Genomic DNA, 22,338 nt, shown 5'->3' on the forward strand with positions numbered 1-22,338 from the left:
GGAGGTTGCTGATGGAATTATCTTCCCTTCTGTTAAAGTCTAGATTCTACACATGAAATTAGGGGTAAATGGAATACTAAACCCAAGACAGAAGAAAGATGGTGACAGGTACTTCCCCTGGGGATTTCAATGTTAAGATGAAATGGCAGTTCCATAAGTAAGAGAGATATAGTTCTGAAAATCCTTTTCTGAAGAAGTCAATCCTCCCCTCCACCCCAAATTATTGTCATGTTCAACTAACCCAGTATTAGGTATAAGAGTGCACCTTTAAACGAGTGGAGGGGAGGATGCTGGGGCAATGTTTTCTTGGTGTTCTCTTGTGTCACTGCCTGTTTTCACTTTACAAGAACTCCTGATAACTTTCTATAAGGGTTGGCCCCGTCTTAAGTTAGAAATGGAAAAGGGCATTTTGGAACGCAGAAGAGTTTCCTTGGGAACAATCTTAAACAAAGTGGTTAAGTCCCCAGGCAAGCCTATGTGAGATATCAGTACATCTGAACCTAACCATTGGAGGACATATCTAGGCCTCTCACCGGCTAGGCTAGTGAAAGAATTCTTTTGCTCCCAGTGGGTTTGGGGCTTGAGGATGAAGGGGAGATAAGGGAAGCAACGTTTCTTAATTTTCCAAGAAATCTCCCAAGGATACTTCTCGTACGGACTGGTTCATTCTCACTTCTTTTCTTCTTTCTCTTTCTCCTCCTGATGTTTGTTCCAGCCAGGGTTTTTCTCATTCTCCGGATAGTATAATTACTTAGGTAGGAAGTATAGACTAGTGACAAGGAGACATGCCACTCCCCACCCCAACTAGTTTTCGAATGTTAAACTAGAAAAGTAGACACATGGTCAATGTGGTCAGCTCCATGAAGAAGCTGACTTTTTAAAAAGCCCCCAAAGAGGAATGTAGTCTAATTAGTGTTATCACAGACATAGACATCAGCTAAAGGTGAGTGATCTTTTGCAGTAGGAAATTCGTAAAAAAGAAGGTAATATAAGAATACAGGCTGTGCTATCAGCTAGGATTTGAGTTTGGGTTCTACCACTTACTAATTGTATGACTAGATCAAGTAACTTAATTTCTCTAAGCAGAAGTTTCTTTACCAGTAAGATGGGGACAATACCACTTATTTCACTGGGATTTATGTGATATAAGGGGCTCATCTCAGTACAGCTTAATTCACACATAGTCATCCCCAAGCAGATAGTAGCTATTTATTCTAAAAAGTTGAATCAGAAAGTCAGAATTTCTCAACATTTATAAAGCACTCACTTTTACAGGGATGTATTCATATCCCTTTGGCAGGTGTAGCTTCACAGATGGATGCATCAGACTGTAAATGCGTGATGCTGCTCACCATGAAGACTGTCCAACTAATTACCCTAAGTCAGTTTCCCTGTCTGCTAAGCAGCCTTCTAACTGGGCTTTCTGTGTAGCTTTCTAATAGGGAGACAATATGCTCATCAGATCAGGCTGACTTGAACATTCAGGTCTTTTTGACCATTATAGCTCTCCTTAGAACACATAAAGTGGTATTCCAACATATACATCAGTCTCTTGTGAGTTCAGTTGCACCTAAGAGATTGATCAACTCTCGCAAAATCAAATCTCTCATCCTATAAAGTGGACGGTCATACTTTGTGCTGCACTAATGTAATAGCACTCTAGAAAGCTGTAAGTTGCCAGATAGCTCCCTATATGATACCAATATTATCATACCATATCTCCTCCTGTTTCTAAAACAGGATATGCAAATTGTTGACCTGCAGGACAGCTATAGCCTGGAGACAACGTTCTTTGAACTACACAGGATTTTTAAAATTATCCAAGCAAACATTTGAAAATCAGGAGATTTCACAAAAAATATGAATATCAATTTCTAGCATCTTAAAAAAACCCAACCACAAAGGGCTAGAGCTGAGGTGGCTACCTCCTGTAAGGAGAGCCTATCTTCTCAGTTCAGCACTCCAGTAATGAGGACCTATCCTTTCCACCCAGTCATTTCAGTCATTTATTACCTGCCTGGCCTCAGCACACCTATTTTGTGACTGCTATTTTAAATAAGAACACTTTGTCATTTTCTAAGAGTTTTTACTTCTTGCAAGAGGGAAAAAGTCAGGAACTAAGAAGCCTATCCTGTGAACACCACCTTTTCTTTCTTTTCCATTTAGTACAAAGAGATGATAAGTTTGGAAACACATCCATATCTCAGAAAACACTCAGATTAAGATAGTCTCCCCGGCATATCTGTGAATGAGCAGATTGGGACCACACAGGAGTTAGTGAGAGGGTGAGATTGGCGGAGGGACTCATCCAGTCCAGTGCTGAGGCTGGGAGTTGGCAATGGGGAGGTGGGGGTGGGGGCACAGAGGTGTTTGCAAGGCATCTATTCCTATGCTCTATGCTTCTCTCTTGCCACCACTCCTCTTGTCCCAACAAGTCCTGCTTTGGGCTAATATTGGTTGAAAATGTGAGACATGGGCATTAGAGATAGGGTTCCAGGTAGAATCCTAAATAGCAGTGGGGTGTTCAGCATTAGGAGTAAGGTAAGAGGGGATGAGAGGAAATCCCAGCCACCCAGCTAGACTGGCCAGTTCTGAGTTGAATGGCCACTCATATGAAAGGAACAGAGAAATGTATTTAAATGGTCAGGGAGAGGTGCTACCTGTAGAATTCTGATGAGGCAGTTTCATGAACATCTAACAAGTTCAGGAGATGGTGCCATTCAAGAAAGTACTATTGCTTTATAGCCAAAGGGAGAGGAAACAAAGTTGAATAACCAATGAGGACAAGTAGCATAGATTGTTCAGAAGAATTCTAAAGCAGCTCTTCAGTTACAGCACTGGAGAAGTGATCTAATTTCAGAAGATGTCTGCCTTAAGCCTTCCTTTTATGATCCAGACTGAGATCACACAATTAGATTTCAGTGGCCCATTCAAGGGCATCCATCAAGTGGCCCTCATCATCCAAGCACATCTTTTGGTTTTTCCCTTTGTAAAAATAGAAGATGATCAGGCAAAGCTCTAAAGTATTCACTACTACTCTCATCTTTCTTCACCTCTGCCTTTGCTTGTACTGCTTCTAGTGCTTAAAATGCACGTCACCTCTTTAGCCAGGTCCATCAGTCCTTCTAAGGCCTATCTAAGGCCTGCCTCTACCCATCAGTTATACTGATCACTACTTTGTCCCCCCGAGAGACTGGCAGTTCCACAAGGCACCAAATGAGCATTAATCTGGGAGTCACACAATCAAGGCTGTGGCTGAACAAGACAATGTATCTTCTCAGTGTACAGATGAGGAGTCTCAGCTTAGTCTTACAGACTAAGTGACATACCTATGATGACTTGGTTTATAGCAGTGGCGGAGAGCAGGATTGAAACCCAAGTCCTCTGGCTCTTGGTCTACGGCTCTTTCCACTAACATGTGTATGGCTGTCTTCACATCTCTTAGCTGCCAACCATAAACAGATTTAATTCGGGCTATCATTGAGGATAGAGATGGAAATAAAAAAAATTATATAAATCTGGCATTTTAGGGTCATATCGCCCCAACTTTACGGCCTAATGACAGGGATAGCCTCCAAAGAAATATCTTCTGGATTTACATTACACATTCTGATTCAGAAGCTTTACTCTTTAAAAAAGGGTAGGGTAAATTATTCTAGTCTATGGTACTTACTTCTATTCTACCACAGAGGTTTTATTTATTTATTTGTTTTTTACCAAAGAGGTTTTAAAAGGCTAGGAATGTATACTTGAATTCAAGTACAGTTTAAGGTACAATGGGTTAGAATATTGGAGAACACGGCAATAGTATTTATTCATCTCAAGTACCTCTCAGTAAACAATTAACCTGGGCCATGATAAAAACAATTCTATTAGGTCCATTTCTCTTGAGGCTTAATGCTAACGTGCTACTTGTAGTATTTTTCCCTTGCTTCATTTTAAACAGAACACTTACTGTAACACTGCAAGTATTACTAATTTTGTAGCAGTTCCATTTTCCTCCTTGCAATAGAAAAGCAACAGTAGTTGGACAAAAGCATGAAATTTTATATTTTTATTCAAGAAGATTCAATTTTTATGAAAACACAGGTGGCAGTCTAGATATATCCACTTCTTGGTAGTTTTTCTATGCCATCAACTAAGAAAAAGTAGATAAAATTCATCCATAAAGCACACATGGTTTTTATGATACTTCTCTGTTCTGATACATACTTTGCCCCACTCTGGATATTTGTGTAAAAGAAAAGATCTACCTCAGAGGGTTCTAACTTCTGGGTGGTTCTAGGCCCCTTTGGCAGTCTGATGAAGCCTATAGATACTTCAGAATGTTTTTATAAATGCATAAAATAAAAAACACGGGAAACCTATTATATTGAAATACAGTTCTATCCATGGACCCCTTGTGCCTTAAACCCATCACAGATGTGACTCAGGACCCTCTGTCTACCTAATTTTTGGCTCTTCCAAGAGGAAGTATGAAGAAACACTATTTATTAGTATGGAGTCAAAAAAACCCTCAAGTCCAAAACCCCAGTCACAAAGTGAAAAGGGAGTCATATCAGGGAGCAGGCCTAGTCCTGTTAGCAGGTGGCTTCTGACACGGGATGATTTCATAGCAGTGCAAAGGCTCTCTTCCTGAATCTCCTAAATCCCTCTTCTCTCTGTCCGCTCATGCTTGAAATCCCTTAATAGAGCCTAACTCCTTTGTTTTAATTAAATAGAGGATTTGCTCTTGTTAAAAAGTAAATACTCATGGGAGAGGTAATACTCTATGCCAAAGATTTTCAAACTTATTTTCAGCAGTAGAACCTGTTTTTCAAATGCAACCTTAAGTAGAATGCTCATATGTAAATAAATGCAAGTTTTATAAGAATTTAGTATAATTTTATGTTGAATTATATATATATGTTTTATATGTTGAATTGTACATATATAAGTATATATAGCATTATACATTTATATTAATAGTGTTATATAAATATATCATTTTATATATATATTAATATTTATTTTATAAGTGTATTTATATATTTATATTAGTGCTTATATAAATATAAATCAACACTCAAACAATAATGAGGTTAGAAACACTATTTATTAGTATGGAGTAATCAACACTATTTATTAGTTGTTTTGATGAAGGCAAATTATGAAACCAAGAGTTATAAATAATAACCATAGTCTTACATCCATCACAGCAATTTACTTATGTATTTTATTTTGCCTGCACAAGATGGAGAAAATCCTGACATGAATAGATAAGTAATTTCAAACACCTATTAATTTGTTACGGCATTTATAATCTCAGGATTTTCTTCAATTAAAATGATCCAGAAGCTTTAAAGAGAAGTAGGAATTTTAAGGATATCAAACAACTGCTTATGTTCCTTAATAATTAAGGATTAGTTGGTAAGTACTCAATTAGGGGTGATTTGACAAATAGAGTTCATCATGAATTTGAATTCTGACTCCCCTTACTTATTGTATAACCTTAGGCAAGTAGTTTAATTTTAGTCTCAGTTTCCTCATCTGTAAAATGGTTATAAAAATAGCACCTACTCAATAGGTGTAAGGGTTAAATAAGATAGTATGCATAAGGCACTTAGCACAGTGTCTGGCACACGTAAATGCTGTTACTATTGAAGGGCTGAAGGATCAAAAATATTTTTCAAATGCGTCATGTTATATTATAGACGCTCCATCACATCCCCTTTAAATTTCTTTTCAGATATGTCAGCACCCTTCTCGTTTAGATATCCACTCAGAGTTTCAAAACAGTCTAATTTCGTTTTGTATGTTAACTCCAAATTTTGAGATGATGCTTTACTGTTGACTTTTATCTGCAGTTGTAAACAAATTAACGTTGTGACCCTGAACTGCCAAATGAAGATTGTATAGCTCATTTCAAATCATGTAAGAATCAGCCCAAACTTAAATTGAGCAACAAAACAATTTATAATGGTATGTTATCATGATGTAACATGTATTATTGTAATTGTATGTTTGACTATTATGCTCTGCTAAAAGTATGCACCAGAGAACTTGCCTGGATTGTAACTGATGGTTTTTACTGAATGCTTACCAGGGGCTAGGGACTGCTTTATGACCTTTACACATATTAGCTTATTTAATCTTCACTTATTTATTTGTATGATTACTATAGGAGTGTATATGAGCAAATATGAATTTCAAAATATGACTAGTACAAAGGTACACCCTACCTAATTAAAAACACTTTTATATGAAATTCAAATGTACACACACACACACACACACACACACTCACTCAGAGTTGACAGCACAAATTAGCCCATTGATGGTTTAATGCATTGGGTTTCTAAATTACATATGTATGCATTGTTCTTTATTGCACTTAAAATAGCTTAAATATTTATCATAAAAATGGCATGCAAATTAAACACTTACAACCCCTCTGAAACTCACTGGAATTTTCTGCAACAATTTGAAAACCAGAGTATTAAGCCCCATCACTCATTTACAGTAGAGTGTGAAAGTAGTCAAATCATATTCTTTTCTGAAAGCACAAATGTGAAGAAGGGAGAAGGAAGTAAGAGATTTTTGATACTCAATTAGGGGTGAGAACTTTATTGGGCACCTATTATGTGCCAACAATGTTAATATATTATTTGTAATCCCCAAACACCCTTACCTAGTAGGCATCGTTATCTTAATGACTTTACAGAAGAAAAAACTGAGGACCTGAGACGTTAATTTGCTTATCTAGGGTTCAACACCTGGAGAATAGCAGATTGGACCCTAACTCTCATCAACTCGGCTCCAAACCCCTCCCACCACACAAGGCTGCCTCCCCACCTAGCTTCCCCATTTTATAAACCAGAAAAGTGAGAATGAGCAAGGTAGAGTAACTTGCTTCTGGAAACAGCTAGCAACTGGCAAGGCTGTAACAAGAATCAGGAGCAAGAGTGTTTCACTAGGTAACTCCTATCAGATGGCCCAGTCGGAGGATGCCCTGTGCAACCAGGCCTACCAGGGACAAGCAAAATCATTACTTCACTTTGAGACTCGGCATCAAGCTATACAGTGTCAAAGCAAAAACAGGACAGATGAGGGGATAAACCAGTCCTCTCCTTAGTACCTATTATGTGTAAAACACTGCTTGGTGCAGTGGAGGATTTGAAAAACAGACAAACAGAAGAGATAACAAGGTCCCTGTCCTTATATCTGTGTGGGAAAGAAGCATAACCATATGAAATATTAATTAGTATCCCCGGAAGGGACCTTAGCAAAATTCTAATTCCCTCTCCTAGTCCCTACAATAATATGTTTCAAATGGCAGTATAAAGCAATAGTACAATATGTGAGAATTGCCAATAGTAATAACTAATATTTTCAGAGCACTTCTTTGTACCAGGACCTTTACTAAGTGCTTTGAATTATCTCATTTCAATCTCCATACAATCCTATGAGATAAACATTTTTTCACAGGCATTTTACACATAAAGAAATGAAAGCTGTTTCTGGGAGGTCCCCTACATAGTAAGGATTCATACCAGGCAGTCTGACCCAGTATCACCATGCTAAGAGCAAAAAAGTGCTTTGAGTTCAACATAGGGTTCATTTGGGAATGCATGCAGGATCTTTGCACAGAAGCTCAAGAAACATAGCATTCCAAAGAAGTTAGAGAACTCACTACAACTAGATTTTTTTATGAACATTATCTGATGAGGGTACAGACTCTAACTGCCTCTTTCCACACTCAGAGCTTTGTGAGAGGTCCCATGTCACATCACTTTCTTCAGCTTTCCCATTACTGCAAACCAACAAAGAACTGAAATTCTAAATAGCAACAATATACCACTACCACCACTGCCATATTGGTAGAGTACATTTTATAGACTGTAAGTAGGAAGAACAGGAAAAGTCAATGGTTTTTGAAAACTCTTTCTAAGCAACCTGAAAAGAAAGCTCTTTTTAAATGACAGAAGTGGGGATGTTGTGCATGCCATCACAGTCCTTGGGTAATGACTGTGTGTCATAAATAGGATATGGCATTTCAGAATGTCTTTAAAGCTATTTCCTTTTGTTCAACTAATTTAATTTACCAAATGCTCCTGGGAAAAGGGAGAGGGACCAAGATGCTGACTCCACATTTCCTGAAAAATCAACATTTCCTTTTTAAACTGCTCTCAAAGAAATAACATCTGATTATTGTCTGCTGGCTCCCTCAAACTCTACCGCTGTCAAAATTCTGCCCCAGCAGGTGTGAGAAAGAATAGATGCAGAACTTGAGTGAATACCTACATCTGTTTTTGGAAAAAGGGAACAGAAGCAGCACAGAAGGAAGTAAAAGAGATAATTGCTGGCTTGAACTACAATACATTTTACTTGTGGGCAGAGGGCCAGCTTACAGCAGGCGGAATATGCAGGCCCATCTTATTGGAATTCAGGGGTGGGCCTCTATTCTTGTCCGGAGACAGCTGTAAACCAGCAGCCCATAGCATCACAATCAGGCGCCGAGTTTTGTCAAGGAATGCTGATATGTACAGAAGCAGCTTTGTCCACTTCAACTGCACCCCTGCCTAGTGAAATGACAGTCAGTCTCTGATTCCAGATGACAAGAACTGGATAAAAACTTAAAACAAATGGCGACCTTTCCAAAGATTAATTTGTTTACCAACAAAGTGTTCCTTCTTTGTCATCCGAGATGGGGGTGACCTTCACTTTCCTATATCTAGGCTGAAAGGATGCTGACTCTAGTCATCTGTTAACTCCGTCTCAGCAATTATTCCCTTTTTTATTTTTAGTGATAAGAAGGGTTTATTAATTCTCTTTGCTTCTTGTTATGGTTTATAAATGCAACAAGCTCATTCTGAATTACTGCAGTGTAACATCAATTTGTTTAAATCTAATTCTGCTACCGTTGCCAAATTATGCTGTGACTGTAATTGTGGCCATATGCATGGGCTTAAAACACAATCATGTTTTAAAATTGTCCTTCTTTCTCCACCCCCTGCCCCCACCCCTTACTTCTGGTGCTTCTTCTAATCATTTGACATTAACACAATTGCCTCCCTTTCCATTACTTTATCATTTCAGAAATGAATGTGCTTTCATTGAGAGAGAGTACTATGTACACCCCACGTGAAACAGTAAAGAAGGAAACTATGATTTGTGAAGTATGGTTGCTACCCAAGTAAGTTAGTGAAAAACACTGCATAACATATGACTCATAAAATCTAGAAATCCTAATAGTATTAAATTCAACCTCATGAATAAATAAAAGAGTCTAAGTTTACATTGCATTATATATTTATTTATTTGGAAAGTGGGACCAAAGAACTGGTATAATTCTACAGCAACTCATATCTTGCCAAAAAGAAAAATGTTTTTATGATTCTTTTCTAGATCGTAACAGTTATAATCAGAGTTATTTGTGCAGCAATTCAATGCAATGTTTTGTTTGGCTATTTTGTTATGCATTCATAATCGTTCTTTTAAAATTCATGTTAACACATACACATTTCAAGCCTTTTAAGAAATCCTTTTTGTTTAAAAAAAATAAATCAAAGTCAAATTTTGTTTGGCTCTTATAATGTGTTGCATTATAAAGTCTAACTGGAACTAGCTGTTAGTGAACAAATATGAACAGTACTAGGGATTTCTTCTCATCTCCCTCTATCTATAAGGCCCTACTCAAAAACATGCAGAAGGTTGCTTGGTTTTTATTTGGCAGGTTTAAGATATTGAAAAAATTATCTGTGAGTTTCACTTTTAATACTTTTTTAAAACTGACTTTATGTAAGAGTCACAGGTTACAAAATTTCAAAGGCAGCTTTGAGATATGAGTGTGTCTGTGTGTGTTGTGGGGATATGTGTATTCAATGCACTAAAATCCTTGCATCAGCCCCTTATTATCAGGAAGGACATTCCACTTCATAAGAGGGAAAAAATAGCAGCTTCCAGGAACTAATAATGTAAACTGGCTACGTATTCAAATTTGCTCTGTCAAAAATGTCTAAGATTATTTACAGGCTTTTGACAAGCTGTTGTTCAAGTTTCATACAAAGTAAGGAAATGCATGGCCTTCAGCAGCCAAATACTAATCCCCTTTGAGTGTTTTGAGTAGTTCTAAAAAGCGATTAGCCTTGATGCTGCTGTTCTAATTAACTATACATCACAATGCTAGACACATTGCTTCAGTTTGGGTAAATGCTTTTGAAGGCATTTTTATACGTGGTAAATCACAATTGTATTATCCCCAAATGCTCTACATGGTTGTTTAAAACCGAATACCTGAATACTTCTCTCACAAGACTTTTTGCTCAATACTTCTGTTTTATAAATCCAAAATGAAAATATTATTCTTCCGTTAGTACCATCACATATCCATATCAACATAAAATGATAGTGTTAACTATTTTGATCGAAAGGCCAATAGTCAGTTCGAGCAAAATATACGTAATGTACATCCAATTTTAAAGGACTTTGGTGTAGATTTTATGGAGTCAGATTTTGTGGGGGGAGAAAAGATCTTTAATACGGTAAATGATATATGTTATCTTTATGTCATACAAGGAAAAGTGCTTTCCCAAATCCTCTTTGCTTAATGTACATGGACATAATAACCAAGGCACTCGTTCTATTTGGAAATTAGAAAAAATATAATAAATGACTAAGATTCTGCACCAAATCTTGGATGTAATTGTGAATTTCCTATTTAAGTAGTCTGGATCTTCACTCAGATTCATAAAGCAAGGCATAATCTTTTCTAAATCTAGAGGTGTGCCTCTTAAAACTTCAATACTAATCAGAAAAAGTTTGCATGAAATGCAGCTGTTGCCTTGGGCTACAAAGCCTCAGCCCTCCGCCAGCTAAGCCAATATTAATTCTAGATTGAAGAAGAAAACCAACAACAACAAAAGAGAAATCTGCTTCTGTCTGTGCAGCCAGAGAAATAATATTTTTATTTCAAGGCCTTTGGGCTCATGGGAAGCAGATAAAAACCCTTTCACATTATTCACAGTGACATTTTAAATAAAGTTTCAGCAGGAATAAAAATATCTAACTTTTGGGTTATTTCTTAGTCTACAAAAGTATTTCCATGATAAAGTACTCTTAAATCAAACCTGTCAGAATAACATAAAGCACAAGAAGCTGAAAATATATTTCAGGGTTACATGAACAAAGTAGGCAGTTGAAAACGTCTATGTGGGAAATTTGGGAGATGAATCTAATAAACTACACCATTATGCTAGTTTGAAATGGCTTTGCAATTTAATCCTAAAATTAATCTTATTTTTAGTTTTGATTTCACCGAAGTATATGTTTAAGAGCTTTTAAGAGAAGCTAAGGGTTAAAAATGTATTTAAAAATTTGTAGATGTCACTTCAGTAACTGTTTTCAGTATTAGAAATAATCTCAAACAATTTCCCAGTTAAAATGAAGCACTATTCTTAATACTTCTAAGAAAACTCCACAACACAGAGAGTACAATCCTTGCTTTGAGACACTTTAACAGCAAGTCTGTGGCAAAAATAGCCACAGACTCTGAGATCCCTTAATGCGAATCTACATCTGAATATTTTTCCCTCTCGTTATTTTGCTCACATAAAGGATTAGTCCCTGTTTGCTTCAGATTTAGAATGATATTCTTAAATTTTTGCATATTATATGAGTATGCACCATTGAAGCAGATACTGTGCTATTTTTCCTTTTGACTGTCCTAGTGGTAAGCCCACTATCAAAGAAATAAAATATTTAAAAATTTCTCTATTAATTCTTTTTGTTGCTAAATTATTTCCTCCTTGTAAAATTATGGTACTAGATTATTTAGGAACATCAAATAAAATAGAGAAATTTGAATGAGCAACAAATAGACCTTTTAAAATAGGTTTATATTTTCTTAATCATTTCTAATCATAGAATGAAAGCCACTCCATTTCATCGCCCAAAAATTCCAAGGACAAAAGGATCACAATCTTTACTTAAAATCTACATTATATCTTACACTATTATAAATGACTTTTAATTCTTAAAAAAATTTAAGAGCTCATTAAAACAACTCATTACTTACACATGCTTTTCTCTGATTAATATATGGCAAACTGATTCCATAGTTTGCATTTACAGCAGCTCTGTGGTGGGTGTTTTCAGGATCCTGCATGATTTTTACATTCAACCCAATCTTTCGCTGAAACAAAGAAACAATGAAACTTTCAAGCCGGATGAACAAAAATGCTTACTAACATTTTATATCCTCAAAGGAGTATAAAGTTCCTTCAAAATAATTACTTTAGTGTAATTCTCACTGGAAAAAATATATTTGGATCTTTTATTTAGGCTACTAATTGGTTCCTTTTATTCACAGAAAAGGAACTTTCTGCAGATTTTCTTCTATGTCTCCTATTGCTCACACAAATACATCCTCAGACAACATTCATTTTCTCAAAAATAATGCTAGAAGCCAACCAAAGTAAACAAAGAACTAGAATACCTAGCCTTGATTTATTTTTAGCTTTCCAGGTCAAGGATTTTGTCAATGAAATCTATACTACCAATACACAGGTAGAGGGCTCCCTTGGTCTGTTAATGTAGCCACTTTCCTCTAGGGACATTTACAGGTAAATCTGTTTGTACCTGGTAAATTACCACAACAAATTTATCTCCTCCTTCACAGAGATTTGGTAGCTGTAAGAATAATTCGTGCTTTCATTAGAAAAAATAAAATCATCTTGTTCAAACTACTTATTCTTCATTTTAAGTGATTCAAATAAGTTACTGCTGAGATGCTTAAAAACAAACTGCGAGAGTGGGCAGCACAGTGGTGCTGAGAAGGGACACTAAATAGGTATCAGGAGATCTAGGTTCCAGCTCTCTCCTGGACTGCTGTGTGTGGCTTTGAGTAAGTCACTTCACCTCTCTGGAAGTCAGTTTCTTTATTTGTAAAATGTGGCATTTAGACTTGATGGTCTCTTGAGCAACCATCCCCAAGCTTTGGCATTACATGATTTGAGGCTAAAAGATAATTTGGCACTTAGGAAATATATTACCAACAATTTCTGAAGTCTTTTGAGACTTTTTTATTGTGATACAATTCGCATACCATAAAATCTACCCCTTGAAAATATGCAACTCAGTGGTTTTAGTATATTCACAAAGTTGTGCAACCAACACCACAATTTAATTTCAGAACATTTTCATCATCCATTAGCAATCATTCCCCATTCTCGCCCCCGCCCCCAGTCCCAGGCAAACACAAATCTGATTTCTGTCTTTATTGATGTACCTATTCTGGACATTTCACATACAATATGTGGCCTTTGTTACTGTTTTTAAAGGAGGTTGGAGGTATTGTGAACAACTTAAAAAACGGATTTCCTTTCAATTAAGTGTCTTAGTTTTGAGGGTGATCTTATGCAATTGTTAAAATGGCTATACAAACCAGACAGATTAGTTCATGATCCAGTTATTTCTTTGATCATAAGCATTCATAAATGGCCTGTGCCTGAGGTCAAAGTGAAGGAGAAGGCTACAAAAATATCTATGGAATGTATGCTGTCTAGATAAGCTATTTCTTACCACATACTTTTAACCTTCCTTTTCTTTTTTTAATAGTGTTTTTAAACCAAATCTCCAAATAACTGCCCTCAACTGTCCACTTTATTTAACCCATGCAGGGACACAGGTTGCAAACAAGGAATCCCCTTTTCCTTAAGGGACATGTGGTGACAAAAGCAATGTAGAACCTAATTATAACTGGCTTTCCTTCTGTGCGTAACCTACACTCACAGCACTACTCCCGGTTTTTTTTTTACGAAAGCCTAGTGCCTCCTTTATTGAAATTAATAACCTGAACATAATTTTTTCTTTCTTAATTAAACTTTCAGAATCATTTCCATTCTACCAAGGACTGAGAAATTGGTAATATGTATTATATTGACTGGATGTAGTTTCTATAATTAGGGTGTTTTTAAAATGTGTATCCTGGATACAGTTGATGGTAATAGCTTCATCTATCAAGCCTAAGCTTTGTTAGAACTTTTTAATTCTGGGATCATTGGCTCAGTGGACCACAGCAGTTTTCTTAGTTTTATTATGCTCATCAACTTTGTGTGGTTATAGGACTTGTGTAGGGAAGAAATGATCAAATACAGTTTTTAAAACTGGCATTAAAATCCAGTTATTTTCTGCCCATTTTTACCTTTCTGTGGCACTGGACACAGATATTTTTGAAAAGAAATTAGTATGTAAACAGAAATCCAACAGAAATGATAAGTTGTAATTTCAATTTTTTATTGTTGGCTTCTAAAGCAATGGGAAAGATTCTTTAAAATTATTAATATTCTAAATAAAATTTTTAAAAAAAAACAAAAAAAAACCAAAGAAACAAAAAAATAAATAAATAAATAATATAGAGATTCTGTGTGCCCTTTACCCAATTTTCCCCAATGGTAACACCTTGCAAAACTTATAGAATATAACAACTAGGATTTTGACATTGATACAGTTAAGATTCAAAACATTTCCAAAAAAAAAATTAATATTCTAGTTTTTACTATTTTGGCACCAAAGCATGTATATACCAAATAATAATATATGGCACACAAGCTTTAATTTCCCTTTAAAAAAAAATTAAAGGCATCTACCTTTATATAATATTAATATATGGTTTCACTGAAAATCACTACCAAATATATTCAAAACATAAATTTGTCTTACAAACTACCTACAAAGATGTATGGGAAAATACTTATAAGCATAAGTTGCATTATCATACACAGTAATAAGGTTTTTCAAGAAAAACAATTATAGATATAAAGAAACAAAAACAAAATTAATCATTCCATTAAGCAGAAAAGCATGCTCTGGAAGATGATCATTTTTTACCAACAGTAAGATAAATATCAGAAATAATTTCAGAAATTTTTCTTAAATTGGTCAAGAAAAGACAGCAATTTATTTAATGTATCTTGAGTCACTAAACAATCTAAACTTTGTATTCTCTCCTTTTGATAGTAATTACAAGCAGATATATCAAATGTGACTCTCATTTAGACTTTGGTTTGTAAGAACAAAAGTTATTATCAGAGCCAATTACTGTTTTACCTACATGGCTGCACAGAAGCAGGGAGCTCAATTTTCATCTCATCAGTGATTCTGTGGTATTTATTTTATTACTATGCCCACAAAGCTATACAAGAAGGAAATAGCTTATGCTATTAAAACTAGGGCTGGAATATAAGAGGCTAAGGTTTCTTTGAGAAGAACTTCTGAATTAAAAACACTAGGCAGCATGTAATGTCAGTTCCCCAGACATGGGCAGACCATAAAATGACACACATCTGAGCAGTAGATCCCACACAGAGTAATCAAAATTGAAATGCTTCACGAACAAAGTTGAGAGAGGCTATTTACTAAGTTACAGTATTATCAGCACAACATTATTCTCAACAGTGTTCGCTACAAGTAATGTCTTCTAAAGCGGATATTGCTTAATATCATATTCCCACTGGTTAAAAACATCTGCTGTTTAATCTCAAAACCAGAGAAAAGAAAAATAGGAAAAGAATTCAGTCACCTTTAACACTCTGATTCTCTCAACCATTATCATATGTAATGAAAAGAACAGTAGATGTCGAGTCCTGGTTCGAGCCATATGATCTAGATTTCTCATTTCTAAAACTGGGTAATAATTCCCACCTTCACAGGGTTGTTTGTGAGGTTCAAATGACTAATGTACCTTACATATCCTGTAAATTATAAAGTACTATTCAGGAGCCAACTTGAAAGGGGCTCCTACTGGTCAAAAAATATGATTACAATGGATTGAAACACTTCAAATATATAAAAATCCATAAGTTCTTAACAGTATTTCCCCTTCCCACAATACACCTCATTCATAAAATTGATAAATTAATCTGAAAACTGATAAAGGAAGGAATTAAACATTTATCCTACTTTTCCTGAAAAACCATTTTTCAGATTCACCAAAGAGTTGCTAAGGAAATTTCTTCAAAGAAGCTAATAAATGCAAAAGGATGACAGAATTATAAAATCACCACTTTGCAATCTCCATTGAAATAATGTACTTAGGTAGACATCCATGGTTGCTATTTCCATTAGTGAAAGGTTGTGGAGAGTTTTATAAAGGATCGATTGAGCTGATAATGCTTGGACTCTGTGATCAATCTTAACACCATTAAAAGTGTAAAGAGAAACCACCTCCTCTATGAAAGGAAACACCCACCACCAGCTATGAACTATTCCTGCCCAAAATACAAAACCTGAATCTGATCAAGCTTTTAGATAAAAACTTCCAGTTTACAAGAGATACTAGGGAGAGAGGAACACATTAAATGACACCAGGAGATCTCAATCAGCCAAATCTAGACTGAAGGAAAAATCTATATGACAGATGACCTGGTTCCTTCAACAAATAAATGACATTTTTTTAAATGAGGGAAACTGTTGTAGAAGAAATGAGATAGAGCTGTGATGTGTGGACTTTGTTCACATCCTGATTCAAACAAACAACAGCAGCAAGACAATTTTAAGACAATTGGGGAAAACTGAACATGGACTGGGAATTATGTAATAAATTGTTGTTAAATTTGTCAGATGTAATCATAGTTATTTTTTTGAGTCCTTATCAAAGAATATCTTATGGAGAGAAATGATATGGTGTCTGGGATTTGCTCTAAAGGAACTTACCAAAAAAAAGTGGAGGGAATAGATGAAATAAGAGTGACAAAATTATGGTAACCGTTAAAACTGGTGATGGTTACATGGATTTCATTCTATTTTTGTGTCTATAAATAAATTTTCTTAATAAAAAGTCATTATTAAAATTAAGGCATAATTAAATGTAATTATTCATTATTTTATTATTATTTCAGCTCTAACATTCTATGCTCTATGATTTTCCTCTTATCTTCCTGTTAGGGCTAGAAGGACCAAGTAGAAGCCCCCACAATCACAGCATCTCTTAACTCCATGCTTCTTCTGAATAGCCCAGCTGCTGCCTAACTGCCTCAGATTCACAAAACCTTAAGACTTAACTACTTCTATCCGGATGTGCCCATCCTGTTTTCTGATTTCTATAACAGTTGAATGAGAGAATAAGAGAAAAGTGGGGTGAGAGAGCAAACATTTATTCAGCTCCCATTTTGTGCCAAGTACCGTAATAGGTGTTGTCATATACAACTGATTTAATTTAGTCCTTAAAATAACAAGAGGGAGTATGTAATAGTATCACTACTTTGCCTATGAAGATAATTGGTTTAGTGACTTCTCAAGGTCGCACGACCTGAAAGTGGGGAGACAAGATTTGATTTATGTCTCTGAGTCCAAAGCATCTTTCCATTGCAACATGTTGCCACATAATAAAGAAATGTTAATTGATGGACTCTTGATTTAACTTCCAGTCTATCAGATCCTTTACCCTCTCTCTGATCCCTATAGGCACTGCTTTGGTCCATGCCCCCACTGATTACATAGACCTCTGCAGTGGTCTCTAAGATGGGTCTCTTTGCATCCAATCCATCCTCTGCATGACCTCCTCCCTCTAATCACTAACTAATATGTCTCTCACCTTTAAAACCCTCCAGTAGTTTCCCTGAGAGTGGCATGATCTGACCCCTTCCTACTCTCCAACCCCCTCTCCAGCCACTCACTCCTGACTGCTCTGTGCTCTATTCATGCTAAATGACTAGCCAGTCTCCACATACAACATAACGTTTCCTCTTCTGGGAATGCCTTCTTCTCCCTTCTTCAGTGTCTCCTGGGCACACTTTTACTCAACCTTGAACTCAGGTCAGGCACAACCTCCTCTGAGACGCCTCCCCCAACCTCCATCGTGTCTTCTCTACTCCCAACAAAATTCATTCATTCAAAAGTTTATTGAGAGCCTGCTAGGTGTTGGGAACAAGAAAGATAAAATCCCTGCCCATATTGATCTTACATTTTTGAAAAAATGTAAGTAATCAGACAACAAACACATAAACAGATATGTAATTAATTTCAGATTGCCATAAGTGCTCTAAATAAAATACACTAGGATAAAAGGATAGAGAATAATGGGAGACTACCTTAGTGGTCAAGATGGTCAAGGACAGCCTCTCTGAGGAGATGACAATTATACTGAGACCCGAGTGAAGAAACTGAACTGGTCATACAAAGATCTGGGAGTAACTGAGGGGTGCGAAATTGAAGATTAATGAGAGGGGATAACTACAGAAACTAAGGCCTTAATAAGAGGCTGGTCTTAGTAAGAGGAGGGACGCTTTTTTCATTATGACAAGAGAGAAGACATAGAATATAAATCCAGACATAAAAAGTTTGATGGATTTGGTAATAGAAAGGTTAGAATTAGTTTGTCTGTATGTGACTGAAAACTGGAAGAATATTATTTAAATAAGATAGAATTTAGCCCTCTCATGTATATGAAGTCCAGAAGTAGGTTGTTCAGGGTTGGCTTGGAAGTTCATGAAGTTCCTAGGAACCAGACTTCTTCTAGTTCAGCATTCTGTTATCCCTAATGTGTGGGTTTCCTCCTCCTGGTCTAATCTAAGATGGCCACTAGGGTTCCAGCCATCACAGCCTCATTCCAGGCAGCAGAAGAGAGAAAGAGGAAAGAAAAGGGTCAAAAGGCATATGCCAGTTATGTTTTAAGGAAGTTTACTGAAAACTTCCCATTATACTTCAAGCTCTTACATTTCATTAGCCAGTACTTGGTCATATAGCTATGTCCAACTGCAAGAGAAGCTAGAAAATGTAGTCTTTATATAGGACACCCATATTTATAGCTAAAAATTAAGGGTTTTAATACAAAGGAAGAAGGTGATGAATATTGGGGCCACTAGTAGACTCTCTGAAACAGAAAATGAAGTGGATCTTATCTGATTTCATTTCATTTTTCAATGATTCTGAAGGGTGTGTTGGAGGTTTGAAGTAAGGGAGAAGAGGGTGTTAGAGGCTTAAAATACCTGAAAGGATGAGTCAACACCAGTTGACGATCCACCGGAGAGAGCTCGCTTTATTAGGCAGCACACACACATACATATAGGGCTTTAAGGGAAAGCTGATTGGTTTAAAATACAATCCCTATTTAGCATACCGCATGGGGCTTGGGGGGGAGCTGATTGGCATGCGATTCACGCCGGCGGGAAGGAGAATGCGGAAGAGAAGGGCAACCAGCGCCATGATGGGGTACGGCCGAGAAGGGCTTATGTGATCAGGGTGTGATCCCTTGGGGCATTTGGGTTCTTGCAATACCCATCCCAATGAATGAAAAAGTGATTTTGCTACAGAAAAGCGATAGCATTTCTAGGCTGAGTTTAGTGCCCACTTGAAATTTTGGGTCATAAAATTAAAGTGAGATCAGTCAGCACCATTATGAGATGTACTCCAGCCATATTAGCTACTCAGATGCAAACTCAGAGCAGTTGGATGGTTAGGTTTAACAAGGCTTGTTTTTTGCCTCCCAGGAACAATAGATGGGGAAACGGGACAAGGATGTTTACAAGAGAGAGAGATTGCAGTGCTGAACCACTGAATCTGTTGGAAGATATTTGACATTAAATAACAGAAAACCCTGCTGGGGTCTATTCTCACATGCCAGAAGGAGACAATTGTTGGCACTGGTTCAGCTGCTCAGAGAAGCCATTAGGGACCCAGCTCTTTTCCCTCTTTCTGCTCTGCCATCCTCAGAGTGTTGCCTTTTGTCCATGCTTGTCACCTCATGGTTGCAAGATGATTGCTGCAGCTCCAGATGTCATATGTGTTCAAGGCAGAAAGGAGGGGGAAAGGAGAGAAGGGGAAAAGGGACATGCTAGCTGTGACTATCCCCTTTATCAGGAAAGCAAAATACTCATATTCTCCAGAACCAACCCTCAGTAGACTGTTGCTTGATACTCATTGAAAAGGACCGGAATACACTGTCACAGTTCACTGCAAGGAAGGCTCAGAAATGAGGAATCTTAATGCCCATGGCATGATGCCATCCTGAGCAAACTTGCAGTTCTGTTAGTAATGTGGATGGGGGTAGAGAACTAACAATTTCTACCATAACCATGAAATCTAATCTAGCTGAGAAGAAAAAAGACATCAAGACAAAAGTAACAAATGGAGAAATAATGAGAGGTCAATAGATTGAAGGTCCTGAGCGTTCAGAAATTGTTGGAAGAACATACTATATGAGCTGGCAGACTAGGATGCAGAGGTCAGACTGCTGTGGTTGAAAAATTCTAGAGATGATGCGATTAATGGTCATGATAAAGTTCAGGCATAAGGTGTATCTCCCAACTCTACCAGAGCATGTTTTTCAAACCTCTGTTAAAGCACTCACCACACTGTCTGTAGAATGCTTGTCTTTGGACTGTGTGCTCCTACAGCATAGAGATTTGCATCTCCAGCACCTAGTGCATAGCAGCATAAAAGTCAAAATATTTGAGGAAATGAAATAGCAGACCAGTGATGAAAGACATTTCTTAGTTTTACTGTTCCTTTTATTCTTAAAATCTGCCACAGTGACACAATCATTAGCTTATAGCAGTGTGCCACAGGTGACATACTAATTTTTACGACACACGGACCGACTGCTAACTCCATGACCAACCTTCCCTGGCTGCACCTACTCTCATGGCTTGGGGCCAAGGGGATGATGGCTCTCTTGCACATCTAGGAGTCAGCATCTCCTACTAAGCCAGAGAGAAAGGCATTAGAAATTAGGGATGCCACCTTTGAGATGTTACTGAACCATGGAATACCATATAAAAAAAATTAGGTAGTCTTTGCAGTTGTAGTAAATAGATTTTATTTCCAGAAAAAGTGCCATGAGTCAAAAATATGTAGCTAGTTGAATCTTCTCATGAAAATGTTATTAGTGGGTATAGTCCTAAAGGCCTATTTTTGATGTCCATTTTTAAATAGAAACAACCCCAAATATCATACTTAGTTTTCTGTTCCATTAGCTATAACTTATGTACACTCTAAAGTATAAACCTCTTTAAAGTATATATAAGCCAACTAAATGGTAACCAATGACAGAAAAGCAGTATTGCATATGATAGCGTATCATAATGTATTGTTTATAATTCTAATGCAGCCTCATAATTGTTATATTAGTATCTGCAACAAATCGGAAAGTAAAAAAGTTACCTTTATCAGAAGTTTCTTTGGAAAGGTTTAGAAGGACATAACTGAGGAAGGTCCTGGGGCTAGTTAGGGCCATTTGTGGACAGAATTAGGAATGTATTCTCTTGTCTTTATTTATATATTTATTTTCAGTTGTAAATTTCCCTGCGTCAAACAGGGAGAGAGCTCGTAACAGTGGCGAGGAAAAGCCAGAACTTTAAGGTCAAATAGACCTGAGTGAATCCCAGCTCTGAATTTCTTAGCTTTAAACTTCTATCCTCTTTCATCCTCAGTTTCCTAATCTATAAAATAGGGATAACAATAATTCCTTCCCCTCAAGATGTGAAGATGATAGAATGGTTAACACAAGCTCCTTAATGGTCTCCCCACTTTTACCCTTGACCTTCTATGTCACAGTCTTAACACAGCAGCCACAGCAGCTGAGGGACCCTCTCAGATTGCAGATCAGATCAGACCAGTCCTTTGGGGAAAAGCCTCCAACAGCTTTCCATCTCACTCAGGGTTAACACTGAAGTCCTCACAATGGTCTACAACATCTGGCCCCCAGCTACCTTTCCTACTTCTCTCTCCCTTGCACACTCCTCTTCCCTGCTGTTCACACTCCTAACTCAGGGCTCTTACATACGCTGTTTCCTCTGCCTGGAATGCTTTTCCTCCAAATAGCCACATGGCTTGCTCCCTCATACCCATCCAATTTCTGCTTAAGTGTCACCTTACAAGTGAGACCATCCCAACACTCCCTGTTTTCTTCCCCAGCTTTCCTCTCACCAACTAACATGCCATACATTTACTTTTCAAATTGTTGTTTATTTTCCTAATGCCTACCCCATCACAACTAGAATGTAAGCTCCATGAGAGCAGAGGAATTTGGCTGCTGCCTAAAAGAGTGCCTAGCACATATTACGTACATAATAGAGGTTGACCAGACAACAATAAGAACAACAACTAGCAATTACATAGAACTCACTGTGTACAGGGGACTGTTATCAATATTTCCATACATGTATTAACTCATTTATCCTTACAAGAGCCCTATGAGGTAGATACTATTATTATGCCCACTTTGCAGATGATGAATTGAGGCACAGAGAGGTTAAGTGACTTGCCAAAGTACAACTAGTAAGTGGTGGAGCTAGGATGTGTGAACCCATAGTTCTATCCAGTATACTACTATCGAGAGCGCCCACTCCAGGCTAGGCACTG

At 37.0% G+C, this 22,338-nt stretch overlaps 1 protein-coding gene across 1 annotated transcript in view; it reads right to left on the minus strand.

Moving 5' to 3' along the window:
• Positions 1-6,966: 6,966 nt before the first annotated feature.
• The window catches only part of LOC134372573 (IQ domain-containing protein H-like), a 53,702-nt gene continuing 38,330 nt past the window's right edge, over positions 6,967-22,338 (minus strand). The window contains exons 5-6 of the mRNA XM_063090035.1: positions 12,056-12,172; positions 6,967-7,005 (exon numbers count right to left, since the gene is read on the minus strand). Coding sequence (XP_062946105.1) covers positions 6,967-7,005; positions 12,056-12,172 — 156 coding nt within the window. The remainder of the gene's footprint in view (positions 7,006-12,055; positions 12,173-22,338) is intronic.

Source organism: Cynocephalus volans, chromosome 3 (genome assembly GCF_027409185.1).
Source record: "Cynocephalus volans isolate mCynVol1 chromosome 3, mCynVol1.pri, whole genome shotgun sequence".
Lineage (NCBI taxonomy): Eukaryota > Metazoa > Chordata > Mammalia > Dermoptera > Cynocephalidae > Cynocephalus > Cynocephalus volans.